At 45.7% G+C, this 14,824-nt stretch overlaps 1 protein-coding gene across 1 annotated transcript in view; it reads left to right on the top strand.

The window, feature by feature from the left end:
- Positions 1-7,242: 7,242 nt before the first annotated feature.
- LOC147123809 (protein TEX261-like) overlaps positions 7,243-14,824 on the top strand; it is a 31,152-nt gene continuing 23,570 nt past the window's right edge. The window contains exon 1 of the mRNA XM_085976222.1: positions 7,243-8,302. Within this exon, the coding sequence (XP_085832348.1) occupies positions 8,086-8,302 (217 nt within the window). The 5' untranslated portion in view covers positions 7,243-8,085. The remainder of the gene's footprint in view (positions 8,303-14,824) is intronic.

Raw genomic sequence — 14,824 nt, 5'->3', positions numbered from 1 at the left:
ACTGAAGTGTTAAAAATTAAGGCATAGACACCGAGAGATTGAGGATCAAGCATCAGACCCAGGCAAACTGAAGAAAGAGGGATAGAAACACAGGAACAGGAGTGGGCCATTTGGCCACTCGAGCCTGTTCCACTATTCAGTTAGATCACAGCTGATCGGTATCTTAACTCCATTTACTCACCTTTGCTCCATAGCCCTTGATACCCTTCCCCAACAAAAATCTATCAATCTCAGGTCTTGAAAACTCCAACTGACCCCCAGCATCCACAGCCTTTTTGGGGGAGAGAGTTCCAGACTTCCACCACCCTTTGTGTGAAGAAGTGCTTCCTGACATCACCCCTGAACGGCCTGGCTCTAATTTTAAGGTTCTGCCCCCTTGTTCTGGACTCCCCCCACCAGAGGAAACAGTTTCTCTCTCTCTATCCCATCAACTCCTTTAATCATCTTAAACACCTCGATTAGATCACGCTCAACCGCCCAAACTCAAGGAATACAATCAAAGTTTATGCAACCAGATAGAATCATAGATACAGCACAGAAGGCCATTCGGTCCATCATGGCTGTGCTGGCTCTTTGAAAGAGGTCTCCAATTAATCTGCTCTTTCCCCAGAGCCCTGCAATTTTTTCCCTTAACTTTTTATCCAATTCCCTTTTGTTAAGGTTATTGAATCTGCTTCCACCGCCCTTTCAGGCAGCGCGTTCCAGATCACAACAACTCACTGCGTAAAAAACATTTCTCCTCATCTCCCCTCTGGTTCTTTTGCCAATCACCTTTAATCTGTGTCCTCTGGTTACCGACCCTCCTGCCACTGGAAACAGTTTCTCCTTATTTACTCTATCAAAACCCTTCATGATTTTGAACACCTCTATGAATACTCCTCTTAACCTTCTCTGCTCAAAGGAGAACAGCCCCAGCTTCTCCAGTCTCTCCACATAGCTGAAGTCCCTCATCCCTGGAACCATTCTAGTAAATCTCCTCTGCACCCTCTCCAAGGCCTTGACATCCTTCCTAAATGTGGTGCCCAGAATTGGACCCAATACTCCAGCTGCTGCCCAAACAATGATTGATAAAGGTTCAGCACAAACTCCTTGCTTTTGTACTCTATGCCTCTATTAATAAAGCCAAGGATCCCGTATCATATCATAGAATCATAGAAATTTACCTCACAGAAGGAGGCCATTTGGCCCATCTTGTCCGTGCCAGCCAACAAAGAGCTCTCCAGCCTAATCCCACTTTCCAGCTCTTGGTCCGTAGCCCGGCAGGTTACCGCACTTCAAGTGCATATCCAAGTACTTTGTAAATGTGATGAGGGTCTCTGCCTCCACCACCCTTTCAGGCAGTGAGTTCCAGACCCCCACCACCCTCTGGGTGAAAACATTTCTCATCAAATCCCCTCTAAACTTCCGGCCAATTACTTTAAATCTATGCCCCCCTGGTTATTGACCTCTCTGCTAAGGGAAATAGGTCCTTCCTATCCACTCTATCTAGGCCCCTCAATTTTATACACCTCAATTAAGTGCTTTTGTAACAGCCTTCTTAACTTGTTCTGAATATAAGAACATAAGAAACAGGAGCAGGAGTCGGCCATTCGGCCCCTCGAGCCTGCTCCACCATTCAATAAGATCATGGCTGATCTTCGACCTCAACTCCACTTTCCCGCCTGATCCCCATATCCCTTGATTCCCCTAGAGTCCAGAAATCTATCGATCTCAGCCTTGAATATACTCAAAGACTCAGCATCCACAGATCCACAGTCCTTTGGGGTAGAGAATTCCAAATATTCACAACCCTCTGAGTGAAGAAATTCCTCCTCATCTCAACTGTGGCTAACAAGGGAAATTAGGGATAGCATAAGATCCAAGGAGAGGACATATAAATTGGACAGAAAAAGCAGTAAACCTGAGCATTGGGAGCAGTTTAGGATTCAACAAAGGAGGACTAAGGGATTAATTAAGAAAGGGAAAATAGAATATGAGAGTAAGCTTTCAGGGAACATAAAAACTAACAGTAAAATCTTTTTTAGATACGCGAAGAGAAAAAGATTGGTGAAGTCAAGCGTAGGTCCCTTGCAGTCAGAATCAGGGGAATTTATAATGGGGAACAAAGAAATGGCAGACCAATTAAATACATTTTTTGGTTCTGTCTTCACAAAGGAGGACACAAATAACCTCCCAGAGATGTCTGGGAACATAGGGTCTGATGAAAGGGAGGAACTGAAAGAAATCAGTATTTGTAGGGAAATGGTGTTGGGGATGTTGACGGGATTGAAGGCCAATAAATCCCCAGGGCCTGATAATCTACATCCTAGGGTACTTAAGGAAGTGGCCCTAGAAATAGTTGATGCTTTGCTGATCATCTTCCAGCATTCGATGGAATCTGGAACAGTACCCATGGATTGGAGGGTAGCTAATGTTACCCCACTATTCAAAAAAGGTGGTAGAGAGAAAACGGGGAATTACAGACCAGTAAGCCTGACATCGGTAGTGTGGAAAATGCTAGAGTCCATTATAAAAGATGTAATAGCAGAACACTTGGAAAACAGTGACAGGATCGGACAAAGTCAACATGGATTTACAAAAGGTAAATCGTGCTTGACTAATCTACTGGAATTTTTTGAGGATGTAACTGGTAAAATAGATAAGGGAGAACCAGTGGATGTGGTGTATTTGGACTTTCAGAAGGCTTTTGATAAGGTCCCGCATAACAGATTAGCATGTAAAGTTAAGGCACATGGGATTGGGGGCAAGGTATTGACTTGGATAGAGAACTGGTTGGCAGACAGAAAGCAAAGAGTTGGAATAAACGGGTCTTTTTCCGAGTGGCAGGCAGTGACTAGTGGGGTACCACAGGGATCGGTCCTTGGACCCCAGCTATTCACAATATATATTAATGATCTAGACAAGGGAACTAGATGTAATATCTCCAAATTTGCTGATAACACAAAGCTGGGTGGACATGTGTGCTGTGAGGAGGATGCCGAGAAACTCCAGGATGATTTGGACAGGTTGGGTGATTGGGCAGAAGCATGGCAGATGCAATATAACGTGGATAAGTGCGAGGTTATCCACTTTGGTGGCAAAAACAGGAAGGCAGATTATTATCTGAATGGCAATAGATTGGGAGAAGGGGAAGTGCAACGAGACCTGGGTGTCCTTGTGCACCAGTCGCTGAAGGTAAGCATGCAGGTGCAGCAGGCGGTTAAGAAGGCAAGTGGCATGTTGGCCTTCGTAGCGAGAGGATTTGAGTACAGGAACAAGGATGTCTTGCTGCAGTTGTACAGGGCCTTGGTGAGACCACATCTCAAGTATTGTGTGCAGTTTTGGTTGCCTTATCTGAGGAAGGATGTTCTTGTCATGGAAGGAGTGCAGCGAAGATTCACCAGGCTGATACCCGGGATGGCAGGAATGACGTATGAGGAGAGATTGGGTCGATTGGGCTTGTACTCGCTGGAGTTTAGAAGAATGAGAGGGGATCTCATTGAAACTTATAAAATTCTGACAGGACTGGACAGACTAGATGCAGGAAGGATGTTCCTGATGGCGGGGGAGTCCAGAACCAGGGGTCACAGTCTAAGGATAAGGGGTAACCCATTTAGGACAGAAATGAGGAGGAATTTCTTCATCCAGAGAGTGGTGAACCTGTGGAATTCTCTACCACAGAAGGCAGTGGAGGCCAATTCATTAAATATATTCAAGAAGGAGTTGGATATATTTCTTAAGGCTAAAGGGATCAAGGGTTATGGGGAGAAAGCAGGGACCGGGTACTGAATTTGGATGATCAGCCATGATTGCATTGAATAGCGGAGCAGGCTCGAGGGGCCGAATGGCCTACTCCTGCTCCTATCTTCTATGTTTCTATGTCCTAAATGGCCGACCCCTTATCCTGAGACTATCCCCCTAGTTCTAGACTCTCCAGCCAGGGGAAACAACCTCTCGGCATCTACCCTGTCAATCCCCTTCAGAATCTTGTATGTTTCAATGAGATCACCTCTCATTCTTCTAAACTCCAGAGAGTATCGGCCCATTCTACACAATCTCCCCTCATAGGACAGCCCTCTCATCCCAGGAATCAATCTAGTGAACCTTCGTTGCACCGCCTCCAAGGCAAGTATATCCTTCTTTCGATAAGGAGACCAAAACTGTGCCCAGTACTCCAGGTGTGGTCTCACCAAGGCCCTGTACAATTGGAGCAAGACTTCCTTACTCTTATACTCCAACCCCCTTGCAATAAAGGCCAACATGCCATTTGCCTTCCTTATTGCTTGCTGTACCTGCATGCTAACTCTTTGTGTTTCCTGTACGAGGACACCCAAATCTCTCTCAACACCAACATTTAACTACTTAAAAAATATTCTGTTTTTCTATTCTTCCTACCAAAGTGAATAACCTCACATTTCCCCACATTTTACTCCAAAGATTTGAGTACATACACCCTCAGGCCTCTCGGTTCCTTTACCACCTTTAAAATTGTAGCATTTCGTTTAGAATGTCTCTCATTTTTCCTACCAAAATGAATCACTTCACACTTCTCTGTGTTAAGTTGCATCTGCCACATGTCTGCCCATTTCACCAGTTTCTCTATATCCTCCTGCAGTCTGTTACTATTCTCCTCATTGTTTATAGTCCTCATAATTTAACCCGTTTAGCCCCGGTATCATTCTGGTGAATCTGCGCTGCTCCCCCTCCGAGGCCAATGGATCCTTCCTGAGGGGCGGGGCCCAGAACGGAACGCAGTGTCCAGATGGGGTCTGACCAGAGCTCGGTACAGCTGGAACAGAACTTCCACCCCTTTGTGTTCCAGACCCCGGGAGATAAAGGCCAACATTCCGTGAGCCTTTAAATTATTTTTCCACCTGCCCACTAACTTCTAGTATTTTATGTATATGGACACCCAAATCCCACTGTTGCCCTCTCTCTCCCTCTGTTACCCTCTCTCTCTCTCTCTCTCCCTCCCTCTGTTGTCCCCTCTCTCTCTCTCCCTCTGTTGCCCTCTCTCTCTCTCTCCGTCTGTTGCCCTCTCTCCCCCTCTGTTGCCCTCTCCCTCTCTCTTCCTCTGTTGCCCTGGACCTGATGGCTTACATCCTAGGGTCTTGAGGGAAGTGGCGGTAGGGATTGTGGATGCATTGGTAATAATTTTCCAAAACTCCCTGGACTCAGCAAAGGTCCCGGCAGACTGGAAAACTGCTGATGTAACACCCTTATTTAAAAAGGGCAGTAGACAGAAGGCTGGAAACTATAGACTGGTTAGCCTAACATCTGTGGTAGGTAAAATTTTGGAGTCCATTATTAAGGAGACAGTAACAGGACATTTGGATAATCATAATTTAATAGGACAAAGTCAGCATGGTTTTATGAAGGGGAAGTCATGTTTGACAAATTTGCTGGAGTTCTTTGAGGAAGTAACATTTCGGGTGGATAAAGGTGAACCAGTGGACGTAGTGTATTTAGACTTCCAAAAGGCATTTGACAAGGTGCCACACAAAAGATTATTGCTTAAGATAAAAAATCACGGGATTGGGGGTAATATTCTGGCATGGATAGAGGATTGGCTATCTAACAGAAGGCAGAGAGTTGGGATAAATGGTTCATTCTCAGACTGGCAATCAGTAACTAGTGGTGTTCCGCAGGGGTCCGTGCTGGGTCCCCAACTCTTTACAATCTATATTAACGATTTGGAGGAGGGGACCGAGTGTAACATATCAAAGTTTGCAGATGATACTAAGATGGGAGGGAAAGTAGTGAGTGAGGAGGACATAAAAAACCTGCAAGGGGACATAGACAGGCTAAGTAAGTGGGCAGAGATTTGGCAGATGGAATACAATACTGGAAAGTGTGAGGTTATGCACTTTGGCAGGAAAAATTGTAGAGCAAGTTATTATCTTAATGGCAAGAAACTGGAAAGTACTGAAGTACAAAGGGATCTGGGGGTCCTGGTGCACGAAACTCAAAAGGTTAGTATGCAGGTGCAGCAAGTGATTAAGAAGGCCAATGGAATGTTGGCTTTCATTGCTAGGGGGATAGAATATAAAAATAGGGAGGTATTGCTTCAGTTGTACAAGGTATTGGTGAGACCGCACCTGGAATACTGTGTACAGTTTTGGTGTCCATACTTAAGAAAAGACATACTTGCTCTCGAGTCAGTACAAAGAAGGTTCACTCGGTTAATCCTGGGGATGAGGGGATGGACATATGAGGAGAGGTTGAGTAGATTGGGACTCTACTCATTGGAGTTCAGAAGAATGAGAGGCGATCTTATTGAAACATATAAGATTGTGAAGGGGTTGGATCGGGTGGATGCGGGGAGGATGTTCCCGATGATGGGTGAAACTAGAACTAGGGGGCATAGTCTTAGAATAAGGGGCTGCTCTTTCAAAACTGAGATGAGGAGGAACTACTTCACTCAGAGGGTGGTAGGTCCATGGAATATGCTGCCCCAAAAAGCTGTAGAAGCTACATCATTACATAAATTTAAAACAGAAATAGGCAGTTTCCTAGAAGTAAAGGGAAATAAGGGTTACGGGGAGCGGACAGGAATTTGGACATGAGTCCAGGTTCGGATCGGACATGGCCCTGTGGGTAGCGGAGCGGGCCCAGGGGCCGTGTAGCCTGATTCTGCTGCTATTTTGTGTGTCTAATTCTGTTAGATTCAGGAGATGGTTCTGTGATAGTGGATTGGCGGTTAGGATCAGATCAGCCATGATCTTATTGAATGGCGGAGCAGGCTCGAGGGGCCGATTGGCCTACTCCTGCTCCTATTTCTTATGTTCTTATGTTCTCTCTCTCCCTCTGTTGCCCTCTCTCTCTCTCTCCCTCTGTTGCCCTCTCTCTCTCCCTCTGTTGCCCTCCCCCACTCTCTCATTCAGCCGATTTTAATTGTTGATCCGGTGGAGCTCCCGCCGATCCCTTTAAATCAGAGACGTGAAGTCGTCACTATGGAAACAGGAAACGGCAACAGCGAGAGAGAGAGATCGGGAGGAGCGGCCCGAACCGGGACAGCAAATAAGAGGCCTGGGGAGGGTGAACGGGAGGCCCAGAGACCGGGAGATCGGAGATCGGGAGGAGCGGCCCGAACCGGGACAGCAAATAAGAGATAACAACAGAAAATGCTGGAAAAACTCAGCAAGTCAGGCAACATCCGTGGAGAGAAATTTGAGTTGACGTTTCGGGTTTGACAAGGGTCAAACCCGAAACGTCAACTCACATTTCCCTCCATGGATGTTGCCTGACTTGCTGAGTTTTTCCAGCATTTTCTGTTGTTATTTCGGATTTCCAACATCTGCAGTATTTTGCTATCGAACTAGCAAATAAGAGGCCTGGGGAGGGCGAACGCGAGGCCCAGAGACAGCGGGATCGGAGACCGGGAGGAGCGGCCCGAACCGGGAAAGCGAGTAAGAGACCTGGGGAGGGTGAACCCAAGACCACGAGGCCCAGAGACCGCGAGGTCGGAGAACGGGAGGAGCGGCCCGAACCAGGACAGTGAATAAGAGGCCTGGGGAGGGTGAACACGAGGCCCAGAGACAGCGGGATCGGAGACCGGGAGACCAGGGCAGGAAACAGCCTGGTGAGTCAAAAAACCCGGGGGCCTGAGACCGATACGACGACGCGAGGAGAGCCGCCCGGAGCGCGGAGAGCAAACGAGTCCGAGGAACGGAGAGTGGACGATTTTGGAGCAAGGAGAGAGAGAGCGAGTCTGAGGCCCGGAGAGCGAGTGAGAGAGTTGGAAGAGGAAAACACCGGAGAAAAAAGTTTTACATAATTCTACCTAAGTTTCATTTTATTCAAATTTAGTTCGAAAAAAAAAGTTTAATCTTATCTAAATTTATTTCGAAAAAAAGAAAAAACCTGAAAAAAGAACAAACCCGCGAGAAAAAGGAATAGAAACCCGAGAGAATAGATAAACTACCCGAACCAAGAGCCTGTGAAAGAAAGAGAAAGAGAAACTTTTAAGAGCAACTATATCAAAGATGAACCCCTGAAAAACTTTCAATTTTGGACCTAAAAGTGGGATAAAGTGGAACACGAAAAAAAAAAGAAAAAAAAAAAAGAAAAAAAGTTATATATCTGAGACAAAAACAAACGACTACAATGAGCAGGGAAATGACATATCCTGAGCATTACACAAAAAATAAAACAAAGGAAAAATACAAGGACATAACACTAAAAAGTAACCCAGAGGTCCTCTACATTGACTATACCACACACAGAGGGATTAAGACGAAGAACAACCTCATATTCTACACCGACTCCACTCCCTCATGGAAGGAGACTTTAAAAAAACACTATGCATACGTCTTCAGTGAAGGTATTGGCAGTGGAGGCAGACTGAAAATATGTAAAGATGGAAATCTAGATAAAGATGACCCCCTGTTAACCATAAGCTACTACATCAAAACAGGAAAGATCATGATACAGGGGAATGCAGAAAATCTGAACTCCTTCGAAAAAGATTTCTCCCAGTTGAAAACTAATGCAGCCACAAAGAGGACCAATGGACAGGAGGCAATAGAGATTCGAACAGAGGATGAGGAGAGTGAGGGGCACAGACTGAAATACAGAGACACACAAGGGAGACTGAGTGAGGGGCACAGACTGAAATACAGAGACACACAGGGAGACTGAGTGAGGGGCACAGACTGAAATACAGAGACACACAGGGAGACTGAGTGAGGGGCACAGACTGAAATACACAGATTGAAACAGGCAGAGACTGAACTATTGTCAAATAGAGGTTTAAATGTGCAGAAGATTATACAGAGGCTGCAAGGATTGAAATATGAAACAAATAGGCAGATTGAGACATACTGATATAGAGACTGAGACATACTGATATAGAGACTGAGACAGAGAGTGAGAGAGAGACAGAGAAAGCGAGAGATAGAGAGAGAGTGAGAGAGAAAGCAAGAGTGAGTGATAGAGAGAGTGATAGAGAGTGGGTGATAGATACCAGTTTTGTGGTAGGTGTGACCTATACAAAAGGGACGGTCTACACCTGTGCAGAGATGGAACTGATGTTCTCGGGGTAATTTTTGATAAAGCAGTTCGGGAGCATTTAAACTAGTATGGCAGGGGGCTAGAAACCTATGTAGTGAAATAGAGGAAAGTGAAAGGCAGACAGAAATAAATGATAAAAGGGTGAGGAACAAAAAACAAAGGGCCAAACTAATTCATAAAAAATGTGAGCATAAAAAAAGCCTGAGGGTTTTATACCTTAATGCGAGAAGCATCAGGAACAAGGTAGATGAATTAGCTGTGGAAATAGAGGTTAATAATTATGACCTAATTGGGATTACGGAAACATGGTTGCAGGGTGAGCAGGGCTGGGAGCTTAACATACAGGGGTATTCAGTATTTAGGAAGGATCGACAAAAAAGGGAGGAGGGGTAGCATTGCTAGTAAAAGAGGGGATAAATGCAATTGAAAGGAAGGATATTAACTCAGTTAATACAGAATCTATATGGGTGGAGCTAAGAAATAGCGAGGGGCGAAAAACATTAATAGGAGTGGTATATAGGCCTCCAAATAGTAAAATAGAGGTTAGGGAGGGCATCACGAGGGAAATTAGAGAAGCGTGCAATAAGAGCACAGCTGTCATCATAGGTGACTTTAACTTACATATAGATTGGACTAGCCTAATCAGTAAAAATAATGAGGAGGAGGAATTCCTTGAGTGTTTGAGGGATGGTTATCTGGATCAATATGTCGAGGAACCAACTCGGGAACAGGCTATATTGGACTGGGTACTGTGCAATGAGAAGGGACTAATCAGTAATCTTGTTGTACGGGGACCCTTGGGTCAGAGCGATCATAACATGATCGATTTCTCACTCGAAATGGAGAGCGAAGAAATTGACTCAGAGACTAAGGTCCTGAATTTAAACAAGGGGAATTATGATGCCATGAGACGGGAACTGAGTAGGTCTGATTGGACAACGTTCCTGGGAGGACTGGAGGTAGATAAACAATGGCAAACATTTAAAGATAGAATGACAAAATTGCAAAAATTGTTTATACCAATCTGGCATAAAAGGAAATCTAAAAAGGTGACTCAACCGTGGATAACAGGGGAAATTAGAGACAGCATAAAATCCAAAGATAGGGCGTATAAAATAGCCAAAAAAAGCGCCAGAGCGGAAGATTGGGAACAGTTTAAGATAGAGCAAAGGAGGGCAAAGGGCATAATCAAGAGGGGCAAAATAGCTTACGAAAACAAGCTGGCGGAAAATATAAAAACTAACTCCAAAAGCTTTTATAAGTATATCAAAAGGAAAAGACTGGTGAAAACCAAAGTTGGTCCATTGCAGTCAGATACGGGGGAATATATAATGGGAAATAAGGAAATGGCAGATCAACTAAATGCATACTTTGGGTCAGTCTTTACGAAGGAAGACACAAAAAACCTCCCTGGGATATCGGGAAAAATAGGGACATTGGCAAAGGAGGAACTGACGCAAATCAATATCTCTAAGGATATGGTGTTAAGGAAGCTAAAGGGATTGAAGGTGGACAAATCCCCAGGGCCTGATAACATGCATCCTAGGGTACTGAAGGAGGTGGCCCTAGAGATAGCGGATGCACTAAGGATGATTTTTCAGAATTCATTAGACTCGGGAACAGTGCCGATGGATTGGAGGGTAGCTAACGTTACCCCACTATTCAAAAAGGGGGGTAGGGAAAAAGCAGGTAATTACAGACCTGTAAGCCTTACATCAGTTGTGGGCAAAATGCTGGAGTCCATCATTAAGGATGAAATAGCGGAGCACTTAGCAAATGGGGACAGGATAGGACAGAGTCAACATGGATTTACAAAGGGTAAATCGTGCTTGACTAATCTATTGGAATTTTTTGAGGGAGTAACTGGTAGAATAGATGGGGGAGAGCCAGTAGATGTGGTGTACCTGGACTTCCAAAAGGCCTTCGATAAGGTCCCACATAAAAGATTAGCATGGAAAATTGAGGCTCATGGGATAAAGAGGAAAGTTTTGGCGTGGATAGGGAACTGGCTGTCAGATAGAAAACAGAGAGTTGGAATAAACGGCTCATTTTCTGAATGGCAGGCAGTAACAAGTGGGGTACCACAGGGATCTGTCCTGGGCCCCCAGCTGTTCACAATTTACATTAATGACCTGGATCAGGGAGTCGGATGCAGCATTTCCAAATTTGCAGACGACACTAAACTAGGAGGGGGGGGTGGGCTCAGAGGAAGAGACCAGGAAGCTCCAGAGCGATTTGGACAGACTGGGCGATTGGGCGGATAAATGGCAGATGCACTATAATGTGGACAAGTGCGAAGTTATCCACCTTGGGTGCAGGAACGGGAGGGCAAATTATTATTTAAATGGCAATAGATTGGGAGAGGGGGAAGTACAGAGAGACCTGGGTGTTCTTGTACACCAGTCACTGAAGGCGAGCATGCAGGTGCAACAGGCGGTCAAGAAGGCAAACGGTATGCTGGCCTTCATAGCAAAAGGGTTAGAATACAGGAACAGGGATACCTTGCTGCAGCTGTACAGGGCACTGGTGAGACCACACCTCGAGTACTGTGTACAGTTTTGGTCGCCTCATCTGAGGAAGGATGTTCTTGCCATGGAGGGGGTGCAGCGGCGATTCACCAGGCTGATACCAGGAATGGCGGGAATGACCTATGAGGAGAGACTATGTAGTTTAGGGATGTACACACTGGAGTTTAGAAGATTGAGAGGGGACCTCATAGAAGTGTATAAAATTCTGACAGGTCTAGACAGACTGGATGCAGAAGGAATGTTTCCCTTGGCGGGTGAGAACAGAACTAGAGGACATAATTTAAGGATAAGGGCTAAACCATTTAGGACAGAGATGAGGGGGAATTTCTTCACTCAGAGAGTGGTGAACCTGTGGAACTCATTGCCACAGAGGGCAGTGTACGCCAGCTCATTAAATATATTTAAGAGGGAATTAGATATATTTCTACGGGCAAAAGGGGTTAAGGGTTACGGAGAGAAGGCGGGGACGGGATACTGAATTAAAGGATCAGCCATGATCTCATCGAATGGCGGAGCAGGCACGAAGGGCCGAATGGCCTACTCCTGCTCCTATCTTCTATGTATTCTATGTATTCTATGATCCCTGAGGTACCCCACTGGACACAGGCTTCCAGTCACAAAAGCAACCTTCGACCATCACCCTCTGCCTCCTGCCACTCAGCCAGTTTAGGATCCAACGCGCCAAGGCACCCTGGATCCCATGGGCTCTTACCTTCTTGACCAGTCTCCTATGCGGGACTTTGTCAGAAGCTTTACTGAAGTCCATGTAAACCACATCCACAGCATTTCCCTCATCCACCCCCCTAGTCACCCCCTCGAAAAATTCAATCAGATTTGTCAGACATGATTTACCCTTGACAAAGCCATGCTGACTATCCCCGATTAATCCTTGCCTCTCCAAGTGGAGACTAATTTTGTCCCTCAGAATTTTTTCCAATAATTTCCCTACCACAGATGTTAGGCTCACTGGCCTGTAATTCCCTGGTTTATCCCTGCTACCCTTCTTGTATAATGGTACTACATTAGCTGTTCTCCAGTCCTCTGGTACATCCCTTGTGGCCAGAGAGGTTCTGAAAATTTGTGTCAGTGCCCCTGCAATCTCCTCCTTTGCCTCCCACAGCAGCCTGGGATACATCTCGTCCGGGCCTGGGGATTTATCCACTTTTTGGCCTGCTAAAACCGCTAGCACCTCCTCCCTCTCGATGCTAATATGTTCAAGTATGTCACAGTCCCCTTGCCCGATTTCTATGTCTGCATCGTCTTTCTCCATAGTGAACACAGATGCAAAAAATTCATTTAAAACCCCGCCTACATCATCTGGCTCTACACACAGATTGCCACTTTGGTCCCTAATGGGCCCTACCCTTTCCCTGGTTATCCTCTTGCCCTTAATATACTTATAAAACATCTTAGGATTTTCCTTTATTTTGCTCGCCAGTGTTATTTCATGGCCCATCCTCGCCCTCCTAATTTCTTTTTTAAGTATGCCCCTGCACTTTTTTTACTCCTCTAGGGCTTCTTCCGTCTTTAGTCTTTTGTAACTGCCAAAAGCCCCCCTTTTATTTCTGATGCATTTTTGTATATCCCTTGTCATCCAAGGTTCCCTTTGCTTGTTGGTCCCACCCTTGACCTTTACAGGAACATGTTGGCGTTGTACTCTCTCTATTTCCCTTCTGAAAGTCTCCCACTGTTTTGATGTGGATTTTCCTATAAGTAGCTGCTCCCAGTCCACTTTGGCCAGATCCTGCCTTATCATATTAAAATCGGCCTTCCCCCAATTTAGAACCCTTATTTCCGGGCCGTCTTTGTCTTTTTCCATGACCACCTTAAATCTCACCGAATTATGGTCACTGTCGCCAAAATGCTCTCCGACTGATACTTCCACCACTTGCCCGGCTACATTCCCCAGAATTAGGTCCAGTACCGCCCCCTCTCTTGTAGGACTTTCTACATGTTGGCTCAAAAAGCTCTCCTGGATGCACTTTAAGAATTCTGCACCCTCTAAGCCTTTCACACTCTGACTATCCCAATTTATATTGGGGAAGTTGAAATCCCCCACAATTATTACCCTATTATTTTCACACTTCTCTGAGATTTGCCTACATATCTGTTCCTCTATCTCCCCCTGACTGTTTGGGGGCCTATAGTACACTCCCAGCAAAGTGCTTGCCCCCTTTTTGTTTTTAAGTTCTACCCATATGGCCTCATTAGTGGAACCCGCTAATATATCATCCCTCCTTACAGCAGCAATTGACTCCTTAATTAATATTGCAACACCCCCTCCCCTTTTACACCCCCCTCTGTCCCGCCTGAAGATTCTATACCCCGGAATATTGAGCTGCCAGTCCTGACCCTCCCTCAACCATGTCTCCGTGATAGCAACAATATCGTACTCCCATGTGTTCAACAACAACTTCAGTTCATCCACCTTATTTGCAAGATTCATTGTGTGTAAAGCACCTCAAGACGTTTCTGTGACTCGAGGCATGGTTTTCACATGCGGGCGAGACCAGAACCATGGAGTCTTTAAATAGGTGCAAGAAAGATCTACAGGGATCATACCAGAGCTGAGAGGTTGTAACTATCAGGAAAGGTTGAACAGGCTGGGGCTCATACTGAGGGGAGACCTGATAGAGGTCTTTAAATAAAGGGTTCGATGGGGTAGACAGAGAGAATGTTTCCACTTGCAGACAAGACCAGAACTAGAGGCCATCAATATAAGATAGTCACTAATAAATCCAATCGGGAATTGAGGAGAAACTTCTTTACCCAGAGAGTGGTGAGAATGTGGAACTCGCTCCCACAGGGAGTGGTTGAGGCTAATAGTACAGATGCATTTAAGGGGAAGCTGGATAAACACATGAGGGAGAAAGGAATAGAAGGATATGTTGATGGAGTGAGATGAAGAGGGGTGGGAGGAGGCTCGTGTGGAGCATAAACGCCAGCAAGGATCTTTTGGGCCGGATGACCTGTTTCTGTGTTGTACGTTCTATGTATTGAGCATCAATTGAAGTCTCTCTATTTTATTAGGAGTGCGGCCTCCAGTCTCATACAAGCACGTTGCAGGATCTGAGATAGATGCCAGCCCCATTTATTTGAACGTCTCTCCCTTTTTCTGAACACCCCCTTCTCGCTCTCTCCCCCCTTCTCTCTCTCTCCCCCCTTCTCGCTCTCTCCCCCCTTCTCGCTCTCTCCCCCCTTCTCGCTCTCTCCCCCCTTCTCGCTCTCTCCCCCCTTCTCGCTCTCTCCCCCTTCTCGCTCTCTCCCCCTTCTCGCTCTCTCCCCCCCTTCTCGCTCTCTCCCCC

The sequence above is a fragment of the Somniosus microcephalus genome, chromosome 2 (assembly GCF_052327205.1).
Source record: "Somniosus microcephalus isolate GS21.2 chromosome 2, FLI_Smic_1.0, whole genome shotgun sequence".
NCBI lineage: Eukaryota > Metazoa > Chordata > Chondrichthyes > Squaliformes > Somniosidae > Somniosus > Somniosus microcephalus.
The sequence above is the reverse complement of the archived record's forward strand: the minus strand, read 5'-3'. Positions and strand labels throughout refer to the sequence as shown.